Below are 20,844 nucleotides of genomic sequence, written 5' to 3'. Positions count from 1 at the left end.
AAAAGCACTTGAAAAAAGGGGTTTTGGAACTCACACATTTCCAATGCTATCCCTGCCACTGAAATAGAAAACTAGCATTTTCAACAGTCCTAGACTAGAAAGATCACTGTACCAGTGCGTAACCTGGTTAAACTCAGAAGGCAAATTCACCTGCTTGGGAGTCTCAAGGAGCAGAGACATAGGACTGTTCTGAAATGTGCTGTTGGGGGCTAATGTAGGTTCCCTTTCTCAAGTTTCTTCAAAATCTGTCAGGAATCAACCCTCCTTCATGGAAAAAATCCCAAAGAACCTGACTGATTTTTTTCAGAGTTGAAGATAACATTAAGTGATTAATCACCACCTTAAGAAGCTCCTAATCAACAAATCTGAGATCCTACAATGCTGACAGCATTTGCTCTAAGTCTGTAGTGTTCAAACACATAGCCTTAGCACTCATGTGAAGATCTGAAGCACAGCTGAAAAAAATTTACCATCTTAAGAATGTTTTCCCTTTTTTCTTAAGGTATGTAACACCACAGAAAAGGCTTCTGTCACCCATCAGTCAGCATCAGAATAATTTCCACAACAGGTATTTGTTCTGTAAACCCACAGTGCTTAGAGTCTACAAAGCAGATCCTGCCCTCACAGTACCACAAGAATTTACAGAAAACTACAAGCTTTGGCTTTTGGTTTTGTTGTTTGGGGTTTTTTGTTGGTTTGCTGGTTTGTTTTGAATGCATGATTCACTCAGAGGCATTTTGTTCTGAAAGTGTTCTCTACTCAAACATGGGAGTGTTTCTTGTGAGTACTGCTTACTTTGGTAAAACCAAGGCACTGTTCAGAGCTCATTTTGAGCATGGGCCCCATCATCCTTTCCATCCAGAGATGCCCATTTTCCAGCTCCTTCAAGGCCCCCAGAAGGGCTCATCTAAATCTTAACACAAGGACTATGCTCTACACACAAGTCACTAATCATTGGATGACTGAAATACATACACTTGCATTCAGGTTACTGTACAGCAAGAGAGAGAACTGCCATTCAGGGAGTTATGCAGCAGACTGAAGAGCCAACTCAGTGAAGGTGGGGGGTCATGCTATGAACTGGATAGACTACAACCAAAATCCCCCAAGAAAAGTAGTATGGTACATACACCAGGAGAACCTCGCTAAGTCCACTCCAGTCTCTGACACAGGGAATGATTTCAAAATATTCCTCCTGGGAGATGTGAACTGGAAAATTAAAATAAGGGGAAAACCACCAAATTCCACCACTCAGGTCATCATCTACTTCATCTCCCTCTGACTACAGCATGGATAGAAGTAATAGCTGGATGGTTTTGAGAAAAGAGGAAAAAAAATTAGCTAAATAGTCACTGTGATGTCATTCCTTGTATCTCAGTAGACATTAAACATAAGTAAAAGCAAAAGAGAATCTTCTGTAGTTACTAAAATTTGGTTGAAGGTTAAGGAAACAGGCATGTAAACTGCTGGTTTATGGGATCAAAGATCACAAGACAAATTTTCACCTAGCATAAATTCATTCTGAATTTCAGGATCCTTACTTCTAATGCATTTCAAGAGAAAATTAAGATGGCACTGTTGGAAGGGAAAAATCTAATTCCTCTATGAAAAAATGTAATAGACTGAAACGGTCCTCATTCAAAGAGAAGTCAAAATCGACAGGAAACCAAAACTGACTAAATACACCATATATAATTATCATTTGCAGAATTTACAGGTATTTTTAAATTCTCTGTTGTTCTACAAACAAGCTTCCTCGCAACCTTCTTTAAACAGGTTGTACACCTCATGAAGCCTCTATTTTACACAAACCTGTACTTAATTTTAATCTGCCCCAGGTGAACTTTAAACATATAGTATTTATAAAACATATGGATTCGAGTGACCACTGTCTTTTCAAAAGACATTCATCAGCTCTGGCAAATTCCACAAGCTGTGAGGTTTAAAAGCAAACAAAGGAGCCTAATATGCCAAATACCAACAGATACCCATTTTGCTTCCCATATCTACAATTCTACCTTAATTCCCATATGCTTGCTATCCTATTTTACTTGGTCACTAGTAAAAACTGCTCTGCTCAGGCAGACTAGACTGGAAAATATGTCACGGTGTATTTTCTGAATTGCTCTTCTGCCCTCTTTTTGCCTGATCCTTACATAAACAGCCTCAGATTCCCAGGAGCAGCTCTGCCCTGAATAATACTCTGTTTAACTGGACATGGTGGGTGCACACAGGAGACAACTCTTGAGCTAAAAAGAGTCAGAAAGGGCTAGTAGCTATAGTACAGACTTCCCCTAAAATGCATAAATATGTTACAGAGATAACATAACATTCTTTCCTTAGCACTATACTATTGTTAATAGTATTCATAATAGTAGTGGTAAATTATTATACTCTGCTCAAAACAAGTTACAAAATCTGATATAATCAGCAAAATTAAGTTTCTTTTCACACATAGTATGCCTAATCCCACCCCACTCACCCCTAAAGAATTAAAGCATGTGACTCCAATGTAAATTTAGGAAGGTAAAGTATGAAATTTATATTTAAACAGCTAAGCGGGAAGAATTTGAGAAGTAGTCAGATTTTTAAACCTAATCTTTTCTAGCAAAGTATTACCACAAACAGTGGTAAATTCCTCTCCAGGCTCCTGACTTAATCTTCTCTGGATTGCAATGTATAAGCCCTCCTTTGTTGGCTGCAGTATTTCTACCCCTGCTGATGTGTCAGAAGCTGTGACCATTAGGCAAAATACAAATACGTGGCATCGTATCACTTTTTTTCCTTTCTTCTCCTTTCTAGAAGATGACGACAGACACAATAGAGAGCAATAACACCAAATCCAGTGCTCCCCTCCTGACTCAGAGGTACCTGAGGCTGGTGACCAAGGATGGGCACAGCACGTTCCAGATGGCCGGTGCGCAAGGCAGAAGTGTGGCATACCTCCGAGACGTGTGGGGGATACTCATGGACATGCGCTGGAGATGGATGATGCTCGTCTTCTCAGCTTCCTTTGTCCTTCACTGGCTGGTCTTTGCAGTGCTCTGGTATCTGCTGGCTGAGATGAATGGGGACCTGGAGCTGGACCATGATGCTCCACCTGACAACCACACTATATGTGTCAAGTACATCACCAGCTTTACAGCTGCCTTCTCCTTCTCGCTGGAGACACAACTCACGATTGGCTACGGCACCATGTTCCCAAGTGGGGACTGTCCCAGTGCCATTGCACTGCTGGCAATCCAGATGGTCCTGGGGCTCATGCTAGAAGCATTCCTCACAGGTAATCCTTCCTACTGCATCTTTACACACAACAGGTGTAACAACTGGATTTAAGAATAGAGCTAGAAATAAATACTGTTCATTTTGATATAGGAAAGAACAATTAAGGTAGTCACTACAAGGATGACAAGATTTCAGCTATGCAGTACTAGAACTTAAATACCTTTAATCAACAAAAGACAAATTAGGTGTTATCAATATCTGGACTGAAGAATTTCACTATTAATTGGAAAATACTTGTGGTGGATCACAACATATTGCTCTCAATCATTTATTTCTTATACCATGCTCTCTCTCAGCTATTACCATATAACTACAATATTTAAAGTCAATTTGTTTTGATTTTTAAGGTATACTTTCATCTAGCTATCTTCACTGATCTTTAACTCAGTGTTTATGTATTCCTCAGTACCGAAAGTAATGAAAGTTTTTACAATGTCACAGCTATTTTGAGGTATTTAAAGTTATTTAAAATATTCTTCATGTTTAAAGTAACTCAAAATACTTTGAAAATACACAGGCTAGTTTATTGTGTTTTAGAAAGAGCTTCTACAGTATAACATCAAGATCAGTTCCTATTACCAATTAAAGTAAGTTGGGGCAAGCTAACAGCCTCCTTACAGCTACAGTCAACTTCCAAATATTAATAAGTGAACATAATTTGGAAAAAATTGTATTTTAGGAAAGCTATACTTTTTTGAACAAAAGTAGGTTAGTATGATGCCAACCTAAGTTTCCAAACATGGCCTTTCCAGCCTCAGTCTGTTTCTGCTCCCTTGGAACCTGCAGGGAGCCAGCCCAGGGCCTGTGCTCACACTGAGTTTGCTCTTTCCCATGCTGCAGGTGCTTTCGTGGCCAAGATTGCACGGCCAAAGAACCGAGCACTCTCCATCCGCTTCTCGCGCTCTGCTGTGGTCACACACAGCGAGGGGAAGCCTCACCTCATGTTCCAGGTGGCCAACACTCGCTCCAGCCCCCTGACCAACGTCCAGATCTCTGCTATACTTTACCAAGAACAAGAGAGTGGGCAGCTGCACCAAACTAGCATTGACTTTCACCTGGACAGCGTCACTGCAGACGAGTGTCCTTTTTTCATTTTCCCTCTGACCTACTACCACTCCATCACTGCATCCAGCCCGCTGGCTGCTCTCCTTCAAAGAGAAGCTCCTCCCCACTTTGAGCTGGTTGTTTTCCTGTCAGCTGTGCAGGAGGGCACAGGAGAAACCTGTCAGAGAAGAACATCCTACCTCCCGTCAGAGATCCTGGTGTACCACCGCTTTGCCTCCCTGCTAGCCCGCAATGCCAAAGGCGAATACCAGACCAAGATGGAGAATTTTGACAAGACTATTCCTGAGCTCCCAGGTGCACCTGACTCAAAGAGTCCAAAAAGGACTGACAAGGAGATCCGCATCAATGGACAGCATATCGACAGCTTCCAGCTCTCTGAGACTGGCCTCACAGAGTAGAGAAAACAGACCTTGAACTTTATGCTTTTTTAATAATTATTACATTCAACTTGCGGGTTCTGTTTAAAAACTTACTTCCCTGCCTGCCCTGCCATCTTCTAGCGATCTCTTGTAGTCCCATCCTTCTGACTACAGCGTGATATACAGAGTGAAGAGAATGTGTGTGCCCACTGAGGAGAGGCTGGATTAACCACCCAGCATGAAGTCAGGTGCCTGAATCACAGTACTAATTCCTGGGAAATTAGAAGAGCTATCTGCTGAATTCACCAGACTATGATTAAAGCCACACTGACCCCAAAAGGAGAGATCTTCAAAACTCCCAAAGCTGACCAAAGTCATAATTAACCAGCTTGTGACAAAATGGACAACAAAACAAAAGCAGAAAACAATATGGGGTCATTCAGTGAATACATGAATTTTGGTATAAGTAACTCTGCTCATCCAAAAGCCTAGGTTTGCTATTCTCTCTTCTAACTCTTTGGGAATACAGACTTACATCATTTTTCAGATGGCTGAAAGTCCTGCCAGCCTCTCATGGCAGTGAACAGCTCTCTGGCTGTGCTTATTAAGCAAAATTGTAACTCTTAAGTGCAGTTCTTCATTCTGCCAAATAAGAGAGCATCTTACTCTCAGAAAGGTCTAAGAAGACACCATAAAAAAATCTGGGTGTATATGACAAATACTGCAATGGAAATTTTTTCATATTTGAAAACACTGAATAAGCAGTGGAAATTTAGCAGTGGAAAAAAAAAAGACTATTTCTAATGAATGAATGTAGAGGTTTTTTTAAAGGCCCATACATTCCACATGCTTTCACCTTTGTGCTGCTTGTTTCAAGTATATCTGACCCAGAAGGATGCACTATATATATGAGAAGTAGAACTGCATCCATTGATATTTTATGCTTTCTAACATCAATCTTTGCCTGTACACACAGCACAAAAAATATTTAGACACACTTGAATCAATTTTGAAATAAAAAATTAAAACAAACTATACATGAGACTTCTGTATTTAAGTGCCTCAAAAATCTACTGAAATTAAGGCGCCACTCTGAAGCTCCTAAATAATTTAAGATGCGAAACGAAAAACACAATGATGGATAACTATTTCCAAGCTCTCAACAAAAGCAGTGCCTATTAGGCATTCATACCTGAACACTCAAGTAGAATTAAAATAAAGCTACCTTTCAAAGGTAAAAGACTTTTCCCAGAAACCCAGATGGCATAAATAGCAACTTTCACTGACAACAGCATAAGACATTACCAAATATACTTGCTCTTAACTTCACCCAAGTGGTCAGCAGCAGGAAAAATGGTCTCAAGCTATCTGATGAGATAGCTTGAACTGAATTCTTCTCAAGTCACAAAACTGTTCACTGAAGTGTGTTCATAACCCAAACAGGGTCAGCAAAAATCTGCTTTGGTTTTTAGGGTCCGGGGAGTCACCCCACAGAAGCATTCCACACACAGTCAGGTAATGAGGCAGAGGGCCACATTTTTGTTCCAAATGAGCTCTCATTCCAAAATAATTCAAGTGCTGCCTTCCCACATTGCGAACCTCAGAGAGATTAGATTTATCACAGACACTCCCAAAGTCTTTTCCAAACTTCATTCTGTGGACAAGCATTTGTGACTATTGTGGAGCTTGGAGAGCAGCACATTATCAAGTTACACTGCCTTCATCCCTCTTCATCACTGTTTTTTTAGTTATTGATTCATACACAATTTAAAGAATCCTTTTCCACCCTTGTGTCAACATAATTTTTAATTATTTCTTGCATTTTTTCTACATTCTCTATCAATGTAAGACATTGATAAGAGTCCTACAAATTAAAAACCAGTGCAAGAGCAGTAAAACAGACTCCTGTGTAAATGCTGAAATAGGGCAGTATTCTGTGTGAGGTATTGAGTGCTGTTTGACACCATTCTGGGTGAGGCAAAGTTTCTCCCATATATCACATGGGACTATAATCTCAAGATTTAGAGCCAAAGGTATACAAAGCTATTTCTCATTTCAATTCACATCTAATCAAAGGTTGGCTGTTTTTCTTATTTCTACATTACTGAATACTTTGAAGGTGCCCTGGTTTAAAAATAATTTTCTTTTTACAGATTTGGTTTAAAAGGGAGTACAAGAGCAAGTATAAAGAAAATACATGTTGTTAGTATATGCTAAATACAATCTTCAAATACTACATTTTAGAATGCAAAACTGAATGATACTGCAGAAGCAAATAAGACAAAGAGCTGTGTAGTTACTTCAGAACAAGGGCAGAAAATACATTAATACTGCTTTTACAGTTCCAGAGAACTGGTGAATCACGGATGCCTGAAAGTACTGGAAATATGCCATGGCCCAAATTAGAGTAGAAACCTAGGAAAATTGCTGATGGGCTGATGCACCAACATAGCTGATGCACCAACATAGCACTCCATGCTTTTAGTACAGCAAGAGCAAACCAGTGATGAACCTTCTGTTAATGCAGCTCCTGCCAGCAAGACATGGCAGGAGAACAAGCCAGGCAGAGTGAGGAAAAGTATGATTCAAAGAAATTCAAGAGCCTTTTTATAGCCACTTGAACACACCTTTTATATTCAAGTCTTCTGAACCTAACCAAAACCCACACATAAAACAGAACTCAACCAGGTTCCACAACTGACTTACTAACAGATTTGTTTAAACTACATAATTGTTCACTACCAGTTTGTAACTGCTGGTAACTAATCAAATCCCTTCAGCTACTAAGCTGGTATTAGTCAGGAGGCTGCACAGAAAATTAAGCAGCTTTTGTGAAGAGACAGACATGCTCAAGAAAGCAACTTGCTCATTTTCTTTGCTAATGGCCTCAGCCTTCCAAATGCAATCTGGGTTCTAAGTGAAGTCTGTCAGAACTGTGACAATCTGCAACAAACTTGCAAATACTTTGCATCTTCAATCTGCATGCTGAAACCAGGAACAGATACTGTTTATGCTGAGAATCAGTCAAATGTGACCTCACAAACTGCTGTGAGCGCTGAAAAAGCAAACATTAATTTTTAAGAACAGCACACTGATCATATTTGAGAAATAAGTATTTGTTAAATTTCTATTACTTTTTTAATCTCTCAATTTTTAATTGAGGGATCTTGCATTGTCCTCCATTACAAATACCCAGAAGTGATTTAATATTTGATTTCTTAATAATTCTCTAATGGGATCTTCCAGAACAAAGCACATGAAAAAGTTGGCAACTCAGTAAATTATGTAATCTGAATCCAAGGCTCCATGAAACAGCAAAGAAAAACTGAAACACAGTAAAATTACAGAATAAAATCTCAACTGAGGAGTTTAACCAAGGTAACAGAAACCAGTACAGGCATCTGCTAAAGCATGTGAGCCTGAATTATAACCTGTATGTCAATTCCTTTCCTTTCTGCTCCCACAGCTTTGTGTGGATACTAGGGCTTGCTATTAACCTGGAACTTCTTTTGGCACATCTGTACCCTCTCCCACACTCAAAATATTTTGTCATTGGAAAGACATTAGATAACAATAACTACTTATAATTAACCAAGGCTTGAGTCAGAACAGACCAACACTCTCTGTCAATATTTCTGAGCTCTCCACCTTATCTCTCTTTGGAAGTAAAGGGGAGAGAAATAGTCTTCCCATTTACTGCAACATTAACCTCTAACAGCAATACTGTTGTTAAAACAGTATTTTTATAATAAAACTTCAGAAAGATTGAAGGTCTTTTGCGTCTTATACTGACTAGCAGTGAAATACAAGACACTAAAGAAGAGCAATTAGGTACTCAAAAAGTTTCATAATTTGAGAATGAGCACATCATCTCTCACAATGAGCTTCCAACAATTTGCACCAGGGACACCATCCTCCCTGGGGAACAGTTCTTGGAAGACACATTCAACAGAGCCCTCATCACTAGCAGTTGCTACAAACACAAAATGCTCGACACTAGCTGCAGATTAACCTCTGGCAGACATCAACTTCTGTAAGGACATCTTGCACACTGTAAATTCTCCTCAATTTCAACTGAGAAATACATCTGATCCTATATCAATATGCAGTATTTTTATCCTTCTTTATCAGAAACATGATACATTCTATATCCTGGAACTGGAATTGTTTTATTTCTAATCACAACAATAAGAAGCTGCTAAATAAATAAAACTAAATCAACTATGGTAGATATTACTTTGACGTCCATTTTTCTATGGTAAAAAATGCAGTCCTGAAATCTCAGTAGTACTTACTTTCCATTTTCACTTTTTCCTAAAAAAAATCTGAATATATACATGTAAAGTCCAGAGTTTCACTACTGACATTTAAAACTCTGACCAATATCAAATTTACTTTCTAGAAGTATCCTCTTTTTAAAGGAGACAATGTGGAAAACATACACATCTTAATTTTGTGTTGACATTCAAGTTAACAAGCAGAAAAAAAAAAGCACTCTTTAGAAGCTGTGAACAATTCCTACATGGAGAGAGGACTGGAAGGGCTTTGAAAGCAAACCCCTATGGCAGGTGTCACCACGGTAATCCAGAAAATGATAAATATGACAATTTATGCGACTCCAACAACAAAAATACCAACAGCTACGCAGGGATTAAAATACATTCCTGTCAATTTCTAATTACAATTGGATCTCTTTGGGTTTGTCTTTAATTCAACCTGTAATTATCTCTTCTAATCTATGCTTTCTCAGCATATTACCAAGGAGGGTATGTAGCCAAGACTCATTTAGCAAAGCCAAAGATTCCTTGGGTCCTAAATAGAGAAGACATTGTCAGTAAGCTCTTGCTAGTACAAAACCTCTCAGGAGGCACAGCTGTGCTCCATGCACATGGAAACATGCCATGAAGAAAGAACAGGCACACCAGAGAACAAGCAACACATGAGCCCATACAGCAAAATTCACTGCAGATACCAGATAGCGAGAGCTGCCCTGATGTTCCCGCCATCCCTAGAATGTCTGTGCTTCATCTCCAAGATGACAAATCCATTCCAACTCAAGTTCAGCTGGATGTTCAGATGTACTGGGCCACAATTAAGGACCCAGCATTCTGCCAGAACGTAGCCAGTGTGAAGCATTTCAGAAACAGAACAGGGGAGGAACAAGAGACAGAAGAGCAGATAACCAGACTGAACGGAAGGTTCAGATGATGACTTAACTAATTTGATCAACAGTAAATCTATCAGCACGGGAACCTCAGGACACTGCTGGGATCTCTCTCACACTAGCAAGCATTCAAAAAAATTAAAGTTCAAATGGTCAAGAAATCCTGGGTACCAAAACAGCCCACACCAGGAATGTTTAAAGCTGCTCTGAAAAAAGGCGTATTACCACAGCATGCCTGTTCATCAGCAAAGGCTTCTTTCACAGAGGTACAGGAACTTAGTTCCAGTTGTAAACATCATAACTTATTAAATAAACAGAACCTACTTACTCCACATGCTTATCATCTACCACACTTCAATGTCCAATAGTGAGAACAACACAAAGCAAGAGAAACAACACTTTGAGAACACACTTAGCAACCTGGCACAGTATCATGAATCTTGCATCAACAATATACTTGGAGCAGTAAGAAAGGCTGATACATGTACAAATCCCTTCCCCCAAACACACCCTGCTCCTCCCTCCCATGTTCTGCCCACACAGTAACAAAACCATACCTGGATCTTTTCGCCCTGGTTTTTCAAAGCGTCTGTCTCCCCTAGAAAGGCAGAATAGAAGTTTCAAATAAGGTTTTGGAACTACTCCAAAAACTCATTTTAGGTATAGGTTTTTCTGGTTTTCTTTACTTGGTGGGAACTTTTTAAAAATCGGAGCTTGATGGACACTACCTTTAGAGGTCCAAGTGACAACTGAAATTCTCACGAACACCAATACACACACGGCCCTTGGGAACTGGGAGTTTTCAAATGTGCCCCTAAGAACTGTGAACAATGTCCAGACTAAAACTGAAGCAAATCCTTAGCACCAGCACTTCAATTGCAACTGTCGTAATTTATGTTCTCTTAAAGTAGTTAGCTCCTTCTTCCCAGGAACTCAGCAGAAAAAAATCTTTGCAAGAAATGTTTTTACTTTCTCCAGAGTCTCAAGAAACATGACTGTGTTTGACTCCATCTTTGAAATTCAGACACTTCACTCACAGATATAACTAATTACCTTTCCTAAAGTGTTTTTATGAAGTCAAAAGGCACAAATGGAAGCTGAACAGATGTGTGTAAAAAACTTTAAGGGCTGGAGTTCTGTTACCTTTCCTCCCAACTCTGTGATCTGTGCATTTCCCTGCCCCCTCCTCGCCCAAATCCACCCTCCACTTCATCAAAACTTCTTTGGTAGAAACCGCTTTCTCCTCGGCCTCTGCCTGAAAAGACAAAAAACACAAGTGTTTGTAATAAATAATAATAGAAGTTGAAAGAATCAGGTAGGTTTCCCTTTCCTGGTGTCTCTGAGAACTAATCTTGCGGTGTTAAGCCCCAGTGAAATTATCTGGGACAAAAAGAAAAAGGAAAAATGACTGAAGAGTGAGTCTTATCCAAAAATTCTTATCAAGAAGTGCAAGACCACACAGAACAGGCAAACAATTCTAAAATAAATACAATGCAGAAAAACACAAATACTTACCCAAGAGAAATTACCAAGTAAGTATGCATTGTTCACACAACATCCACATTGCACACGTGTGCTTTACACACAAAAAATCAGATTATTTTTAACAGCAAACTCCAGTATAACAGCACTGTGGATGTACTCCTAATTATTGCTGTCAAGGGTCATAAAGGAGAAGGAAGCTGTTAAGTTCTAGTGACTGCCAGCACAAATCTCCCCCAGGATCAGTGGGAAGAAAAGAAGGATCACAGGATGGCTATAGGCAGGTCAGAATGAAGCACATTAGCTGTAGCTTTAAAATTATCCTACTGACCTTTTGAGTAAATGGTTCTCTATAGCAGCTACCAAGTACCAAGCCTCAAGCCAAAAAGTTACAGACATATCCTCAAGCAAAGCATCTCAAAGCACATCTTCAGGGCTTGAAAAGGCATGGGGTGTTTGGGTGAAAGAAAACAAGTCCTACACAACAGGAAAATAACACCTACATACATCTCCAGCCCATCAAAACAACTTCCAGCACTGGTTAGATTAAGGATGGGTGAAGTTTCCAGACGTACAACAGACAAACACAGCTTCACACAGTGCTCCAGCAGAAGAAATGGCAGGTTTCTAACCAACTAATTTACCATTTCAAGATCTCATGGAAAGAAGATGAACAAGTGGAACATCTATCAGCTCATTGTCAGGATAATGCCTTGCCTACATACACATGTAGACTCTACAGTCAAGTTTAAAACCTAAAAAACGCCTGGTAACAAGAATTCTTGACTGGCTAAGTACCTCAAACATCTATCTTTTCATATTTCTCTCTTCCTGGCTTAAGGAAAAAACCATCTCAAACTACAAGGTGCAAACCTGGACAGGGATCTGCAGAAGTAAGACAGAATGCCCAAATGAAACAGGGAACAAACACCTTCAGAATGGACTGCAGTTCTTGCAGTCTTCTGGAGAAAGTAGCAATAAAAAGCCTCTGCATTTAAAATCTAAAGACACCTGGATATATCAAGGAATCATACCATGTTTCAGTATCTTATGACCAGAGAAACTAGAAATAATCAGGACAGTTGCAACTGTTTCTCTACTATTCTATACCAAATCTCTTAGAAGGGGTGGTAGGTGAAAAGGACAGAAAGTTGCTTTTCAGGCAGAGAAAAACAAGTGATCAATGTATAATCTAGATGGGGTCTTTAAATACACTACTGCTTTTGTATCAGGCAGAACAGGTTGTAGGGTATATAAGGAACAATTTTAACATTCCCTTTAGACAAACTATCCTGTTCTATTGCCAGCAAAGTTTATCAGTGACAGATCTCCCAGAATCAGAGATGTAACCTTCCTTACCACAGTTTTGAGGATGCCTAAGTTCAGATGAAGACTGGACAAACTCAAGAAAGATAAACAAAATTCATTCATGTAGGCCATATCTTCAAGTTCAGGAATTACGCTGAGCTGCAAACATCTGGCAGCTGAGCCTCTTCACCTTTGTGTTTTTCTCAGTCCTTATTCTCTTGCCAAGATGCCTTCTTTTAGCTGCTGCTAGACTATAGCCACCTTGGAGTTGGGCAAGCCCATGCCATATCCAGCATAGCTGTTTTTACACAGGAACAGGCAGAGGAGCTGACTGAGCAGTCAAAGTAAGAGAGGAGAAATTAGCACCAGACCTAGGAGAGTTATTAGAAACACCTTGACTAGAGCAAGTCTGATACAACAAAGTTGACTGTAGTCACACACATAAAACAAGTTGCCAAGGCAAGAAACAGGAAGAGGTGATGCAATATCAAAAACAGCATGATGTTTATGCAGTTAAAACATTATGGGTCCCCTAAAATCCCACAAAAGGACTCTTAAGTTTTTATTCTTCATAAATAAAACCCAGGAAAGTTTCAGCAGCTCACCCAATAGCAATCTATGCCTAATTTCTTCACTACAGGAAAGCTGTCTTCCTTCCTCTCACAAGAGATAATAAAGCAAAAGAAGTTCATAGAGTCAAAACAGAACAAAGGCACTGACTCATCTCCTGTCTCTAAGGTAGCAGAGGTGGGAAATTACATACACTTTTCCAACAAAAACAAAGCAGGCTTGTACAGTGAGCAGCAGCAGCAGCACTGCAGTGCTCCTCTTGCAAGGGTGAGTGCATGCTGCATACTGGGAGCAGCCACACACCACCAGAGCCAGAGCCTGGGAGATACAGGACGCTTCACCAGCAAATAAAGCAAGTGTCCTGTACAAGAGCAAGAATCAGTTGTTTTCCAGCAGCATGGCTGATGGCCATTTAAAAGTATGGGAAATCACAGCCTGAGAAACCTCGCCCCACTCACCACCCCCTCAGCTACCAAAATGATCTGAATTAAAAGATAACCTCACAAAATGTCCAAACTATTATCTTAGACATTAAGGTTAAGATTGCCTGTGGGGTCACCGTATTCAGCTGCCAGCTGCAGTGATACCACATAATACTGGACAGGGCTACAGAAGCACATTTGCCCTGGCTGTGCTGCCACCCCATCTATGTGTGGAAACAACATGGGCCCATCCAACAGTGGCAAGCAGAAGCACATGTGCAGCCCCAGCAGACACCAAGCAGACCACAGTGTGGGGAGCATCAAACAGATCCTACCAAGCTACAGAAGAGAAGCAGCCAGTCAAGGGAAATTGTGGTGTGCAAAGTCAGTCATTTAGCAAGTACCATGTGGGTGAGTCTGACCTGAAAGTGCACACTAGGGCACAGCTAATGCTGGTTACAGAATGCATGAGAAATGCCTGCAGAGAGGATAAAACTGCACATGTAAGCACACCACCTGACCTTCTGCTTCTGCACTCCTTGGCTTATTTTAAACAGAATGCCACTTCTGCCTGGCACACAAACAGCAGATTAAGGGCATATGTTGCACAAAGTACTGAATGCAAAGTCAATAAATGCCAATAAACCCTTCCATTTAATAACAGAGTGGAGCAAATGTATCATTTGCATTTCAGTAATTTCCCAAAAACCTCAGGATGAGGACATCAATCCACTGGACATTGCAATCATAACAGCTAAGTCTCTAACCTGAAAAACAGACAAGTTTGAATTTAAGTAAAAATATAAGACACAAGCAGGAGTGTAGTAAGCAGCACAAACTGTTGCTATAATTATCATTACAAAAAACTTTAGCCTTATAGAATACAAGAAGCAAATTCTTGAAATTACAGCATAACTGGAATTTCGGAACTACAATCACAGTCATAAGACTGTTTGGGAAAAACAGAATAACTGTAGTTCAACTACTGCTGTTTAGATATGCAAACATTACACTTTCACACCATCGACACACTTTCCAACAGCAGCAAAAACAGATTGCAAAGGGCACAGAGGGTGGGTGGGGAAAGAGCTCTAATAGGAAGCAAAGGACCCTTCATAACAGCCTTAACCAAAAGGGAGAACAGCTACAAAACAAAAGTGTCTGTAAGCTTACAGCCCATTCCAGGGACTATTTAAATCTCTCCTCATCCAAGGCTCTTATTCATGAATGTTGACATTCCAGTCCTGCCAGCACAAAGCACAGGGCTTAACTGCACACCACAGGGAGCTACCAGGAAAACAAGTCAATTAGAAAAGAGTCACGTGCAAGTACTTGGTTTCTTCAGAGACGACAACTTCATTTAAAAAAAAATAAACCAACAAACCAAAAATCAAAGCAACTTCCACATAGTAACCAAATTCTCATCATCACAACATAAGCATTTTCAGTAAAAGTTGGGGTGACCACCCAGAGAATATTTACAGAGTGTTATCCTGCAGTTTTAAATACTGGTAAGTGAATCCCATTTAGAGTTCTACCCAGAACACTCCTTTACCAGCATTTCTTTTCCTTGCCAATCCAGCACAGATTGCTTCTCGTGCTCTCAAATGCTGGAACACATTCTGTGATTTGTGCCTCAGTCAGGGAACTTCATTAACAAATCTAATCACACATGCAAATTCCTCTATAAAGCTGCTGTGGTGCAAGTCCCTTCAAGACACAAATCTCATTTTGGTAAAGCTGAAGCCCACACTGACTCGGCAGCAGCTTTGCTACATACAACTGTGTAAAGTTCATGGAAAACACCAGAAAACCTTTTGAACCCAGGCAATTTTGCAGTGCAATAAGAATGTTTTCCAACTGTTAAGTGAGGCAGCTCATTTAGTGAACAAACTCCCAAGAAATTTCAAGTCCTTTTCACTGGAACCTGAAAAAACAAAATTGCATTTAAACCCTGCTACCTGCAAGCAACGCTTTTGTAAACATCAATAGTCCTATACTGAATTTTCATAAATAACTACGGGAAAAAAAGTCCTTGGCTACAACAGCATCATCTGTATAATTATGAAAATGGTACCATTTTGTCCTGGCAGAAGCCTTGATTTCTTTGCTACAATATAAAAACTTTGGGAAGACTCATCATCCCTAGAACCCAACAGTAATTGTTCATGGGAAGAAGAAGGGAAGAGTGGAAGGAACAAGCAGCAACCAGGATCAATGAAAGAAGGAAAGCTCAGAAAGCTGAAGAAATTTACTGCAGAAATATGTCCTTTACAGCTTAGTCAGAGCAGCCTAACAAACACACCATATAAACAATTCCAACACCTTAAAAGATCAAACTAGGATAAACAAAAAAGAAAGTGAAAATGATTAATTTTGCAACAAAGTTCTTGCTAGTATGTCGTAACAAATCTTAAAAATGAACTATGGGAAACCAGGAATACATGCAGCAGCTTTCAAACACTCTTAATACTGCATACACTTATGTAAGGAATCAAACTTTACTGCCAAACAAAACAGTCATGCATATGAGTGGATTCAATAATAGAATTACTGGATTAGAAGCCATATTCTGCTACATTTAGCCTTACAACCTCACTGAAACTAGTGGGGGCCATTAAAAAAAACCCACTGCTCACTGCATAAGGATGACATTGTTAATAGTGCAACAAGAAAACATAAAAATTTGACAAAAGCAAGCAAAATAAAGGGTTTGCGAAATTACAAATGGTCACAGTATCTTGATATTGAAACTAGAGAGCACAACAGCGGGTGTTGATCTCAAATCATCAAATTTTAAGCAGCAATAATTTAATTTGCAGAATTATGTCTTGTTGCATCTAAAAAGAACAGCCAATATGTATTCCTAGCAAAAGTGAAACACAGGTGATAGAAACACACGCACTAAAATAAAACAGAGAAGCAACAACTCCCAAATTAATACACACATCCATATATATATATATATGCACACTTTTTTTTTAATGAAACCCTGAGCATTTGTCCAACTACAATGGCAAATGAAGGGGAAGCAACAGGAAAATCTAGTGATAGTCTCATAAAGCTTTAAATTCATATCTTAGCTGGAAACAACCACAAGAAGACAGAAAACAATCTACAAATATCTTAGAGATGTAAACTAAAAAGAAAGCAGGATTAAGGAATGAGAACAGAAATGAGAGAACACATTAAGTCAAAGCAAAATTCTGGTCAAGCATCTAATTATATATGAAGTACTTTCTGAAGATCTTATTGAAAATACCACCCGTTAAGGCCATGTAAAATTAAATTAAAAAGGGCTCTAAGAGAAATCTCACCTAAGCACCTGCAAAGAGAGAGGCTACAAGATTATTTACTCAGTATTTCCAAGTTACTAGCTTCCTAGTATTCTACATGCTACCCATCCTATTTATATATGTAGCCCAAAAAGAGTTCACAGAAGTGCACACACTGAAAAGGAATTGCTAAAATAAACTCTGGGTTTAACAATTTGGTTAGACTTTAGCAATATGGCTTCAGGACATTTTTTCCATTCATTTGCAAATGTTTCAGGTGATCCTGGATGAGACAACTACAGTGATGCACCCAAACAGGAAAGACTCAAATGTCTCCCAAATTCAATTACATCTTTCCATTAACTGTTTACACTCAGGATGTTAACAAATGAAGATGGCTTTTCAGAATACTGAACCCAACCTACTACAACCATGTTTTACATACCTTCACATATTTTTCCTACCCTCTCCCTATAAATTTGTTTTATGCTTTTAATAAAGTTATTTCTAACAATTCTGAACCAAAGAATTTCATATTCCACCCCAAAACTACCTTTCCCTTCTGGTTTCCCACCCATCAACCTGGCAAAGGCATAGAACAGAGATATCAGTTGTGCACTAAGATGTGCAGAATCATCACTAAACACAACATTCATTCTCCAGCATCACCTTGTTGGAAAGGTTTCAAAGTTTTAAGCAAAAAGAAACTGGGCATGAGAACACATGGCTGTAGCCAAGCTCCACTTAGTATCTCTGAGCAGCTTTGACCTGGATCACCTGGATCCACTGCAGCACATCCCACGGGCAGCTCACCTCGACCTCTAGAGGAACTTCGACCTCGAGGAGCCCCTACCACCGTTCCTCCTCCACGTCCCGTCAACCGCAGGACAGCAGCACTGTTTACAGACATCGAGAAATTTCTCTGCCAAGAAGAAAGAGTCATGGTCAGATTTGACTGGAAAAACTTTTGCAAAGAAACCACAAATACACAAACAATAAAAACCAAACAAAACAAAAGGAAAAAAACAAACATTTACCATTATCTTTAATTTGGCTTTGTTTTCATTACAAATTCTCTACAATTAATACTAGAAAGGAAAAGGATTCCACGCACATGTGAGCAGCTGAAGCAGTCTATAAAAGGATATTGGTCAATATTACCATTTCCAAGTTACGTAGCTGAGATTTCTATGCTCTGAAGCAAGCATTTGAACAGCTATTCCTTCTTCAGGTGATGCCAGCACAGAAGCCATTAGAACATCAGCAGTGTTAAACACACATTCTGCTACAAAAAGAGACTGGCATCTGCCTGTACCTGACACCAATAATTAATACCAGTTCTAAACTTACTTAAGCAAAGCAGGAACATGTAAAGACCAAGAGAACTTGAGTAAAATTATATTTACCAATATCCTTTGCAGAAATAAGCCTTTTTATTCTCCAAATATCGCAAGACTAACATATTTTAAGAAAAACTAAGTGTACCTAGGGCTTCTGAAACTTAAGTGATAGTCATTTTCATAAGAAAATAAACACCAGTAAAATTCAACTTTAGCTTAATATAAAACAATTGCTAAAAGAAAAAGCTATTTCAATAAAGAATGGATAAATATAACCAACTCTGACCCTATTCTCTGAGCACAAATACTTGGAAAACTGGGCCAAAGAATTTAGAAGCATGTACAGAAACATTAACAAGTAAACCTGAACTGACACACACTTTCTGAATGCAAGTTTTGAATAATTAGAATGCAAAGGACTCCAAACAGCTGTTATATCAGGCTTCTTGAGAGGAACTTGGAACCGGCAGGGTGCTTACATCAACTCATCTGAATTACTATGACTTTGAAGGTCTTCAGAGAACAACGAGACAAGTGATTATATACTATTTAAAATCAAAATCACTAACATCAAAGCCAACAGGAGATTTAATATGTTACAGAAACATTTCAAAAACTGCTTGATATGTGCTGCCTATAAAAGTAGATCTTCCTTCAAGAGAGAATCGGTAACTAATTAGACTTGAGGGGAAAGAAAAAATGCAGTCATGCATGGCAAAAAAGCAAGGTCAGCCTTCAGCAAATCTGTTTTCTGAGCTAGCTCTTAAAGTTTAAAGCAACCATTTCAACTGCGAGTGAAAAGGAACCACCTCCATCTGCCTCTGAGCAAACCACCACCTTTCCAGGTGTTGGTACTTCTGCTTTTTTGTGAAGCACTGAAACATTTCACTAAAAAACCATATTTAAGTTATTTATCAGAATCACTGTCTTGCATAGGAGATTCCTCTTTTTTTTTTAATGCCTTATTCTTGCTGTAAGAACAAAATAACGATCTTATTTTCTTTTCTAATAATTTTTAAATTGACTCGTCTTCCTGAACTCTGAGCAACTTCTCCCTCCCCTCTGTACAGCCTGCTGCAGGGAAGGCATAGCGGTAACAACCCACATGGTAAGATCACAGTAAGAAGCAAAAAAGTAAAGTCAAAAAAGCAAAAATTGCCCTACTATTGATCAGGGTATTCCTTCAATGACCAATGCTGACAATGCAGACTGAAGAACAAAGCTGCCACAAAAGAGCTTTAGCAGCAAATGAAGATGTCTCAGGAAACAGATGTCAGGAAAATAACCAAGGAGAACACAAAAGGATCTCCATTATATTCAGCAAGAGTTTGAGCCTCCCTTACTATGGAAGCAGGTAAGATTAAGACAACCTAATTCTCCCCTAATGCAAATAGGAAAAACGGAGCAGTGGGAAAGGCAAAGGAACATTTGCTGCACATTCCCTTGGTGGGAAGCTCTGTTAAAGCCATCTGCAGAAACATTCTTTGCTTCAACAGACACTACCTTGGAAACACATCTTAGACAAATCTGTGATTGTAAATATATTGTATTTCATTACATTAAGTGAATCAGTTGAACTCTAGGTTAGCTCAACAACTTTATCTTCAGAAAAGTAACATTTTACATAAAAAGAATGAGCAAATCTGTCCAAAGCATGTCCATGTCCTGTTACAGGGAACACTGTAGCCTTAAGTATCCAATTAAATACTACAAAACTAAACACATTTAGTTCAATGTAGCTGACATGATCTGTCATCCATTCCTAGATAACCCATCTTAAATTCAGTTTGAGACAAGTTCTTCCCATAGTACATGTACAACTGCAGTGCCATCAGGTGCACAACACAGCAGGGATTGTTCTGAATCCAAGGCCAAAGTAATCCTGACAGGCTCAGCTGCAACTGAACACTAACTATGCCAAAGTACCAGTGCTCTGATCAGCCTCTCCTCTAAGGACTCTCAAAGCCCTGCCTCTCAAGTTCTGAGACAAAAATTCTATCCTAAGTATTCCTAGAGGGAGTAAAAAGGTCTTTTAAACTCTGTTTTGTCAATCTTAATTGTAAGATCTTTCCTGCACCACCGCAAGCAGTAAATCCATTAACATTCACCTCAATATCACTTCTGAAGACAATTCTTAATGATAAACAATGCTATGTCATGGGGAACAAACACCAGAATTTCTAACTTAAAAAATGCCATTCCCTTGCTATGTCAAATCAATCATGAAGACAGGAAAAAAAAGGGCTTGAAAAACCAGACTGTTGACATCCTCTGGGTCCCCCGAAAGCATTAAAGGAAAGGCTTTCTTAAAAAGGGAATAGGGACCTGTTCTTCCAAATTATTTTCTGTGGAGATTTTAGAGAATTGTTAAACTGCTTAAAGGCTCCTGTATGATTACAGGTTAAGAGGAAAAGGGAAAAGCGGTAACACATTATACACCAACTCCTCAGGAGTTTTCAAAACTGGTGAAACGCTGGGCCCTGCAGCAGAGGATCACATCTACCCCTGAAGCTCAGCAGCACTTACCATCTCATCTGTACTCTGCACACTTTCCCTGCCATAGCCTTCAACTTG

The 20,844-nt window shown here is 39.3% G+C and overlaps 2 protein-coding genes across 2 annotated transcripts in view; one reads left to right on the top strand and one right to left on the bottom strand.

Annotated features, from left to right (window-relative positions):
- The window catches only part of GIGYF2 (GRB10 interacting GYF protein 2), a 74,272-nt gene that overhangs the window by 34,463 nt on the left and 18,965 nt on the right, over positions 1 to 20,844 (bottom strand). Inside the window, exons 5-7 of the mRNA XM_084211913.1 lie at positions 17,744 to 17,852; positions 11,017 to 11,128; positions 10,431 to 10,471 (exon numbers count right to left, since the gene is read on the bottom strand). Of these exons, the coding sequence (XP_084068039.1) occupies positions 10,431 to 10,471; positions 11,017 to 11,128; positions 17,744 to 17,852 (262 nt within the window). The remainder of the gene's footprint in view (positions 1 to 10,430; positions 10,472 to 11,016; positions 11,129 to 17,743; positions 17,853 to 20,844) is intronic.
- Positions 2,806 to 4,748, top strand: KCNJ13 (potassium inwardly rectifying channel subfamily J member 13; the record flags this gene model as incomplete). Its single annotated transcript, XM_084211912.1, has 2 exons — positions 2,806 to 3,283; positions 4,126 to 4,748. The coding sequence occupies 2 exons, from the start codon at positions 2,806 to 2,808 to the stop codon at positions 4,746 to 4,748; spliced, it is 1,101 nt and encodes a 366-aa protein (XP_084068038.1).

Source organism: Fringilla coelebs (genome assembly GCF_963513975.1).
Source record: "Fringilla coelebs genome assembly, chromosome: 10".
Lineage (NCBI taxonomy): Eukaryota > Metazoa > Chordata > Aves > Passeriformes > Fringillidae > Fringilla > Fringilla coelebs.
This window is presented reverse-complemented; position numbering and strand designations above follow the sequence as displayed.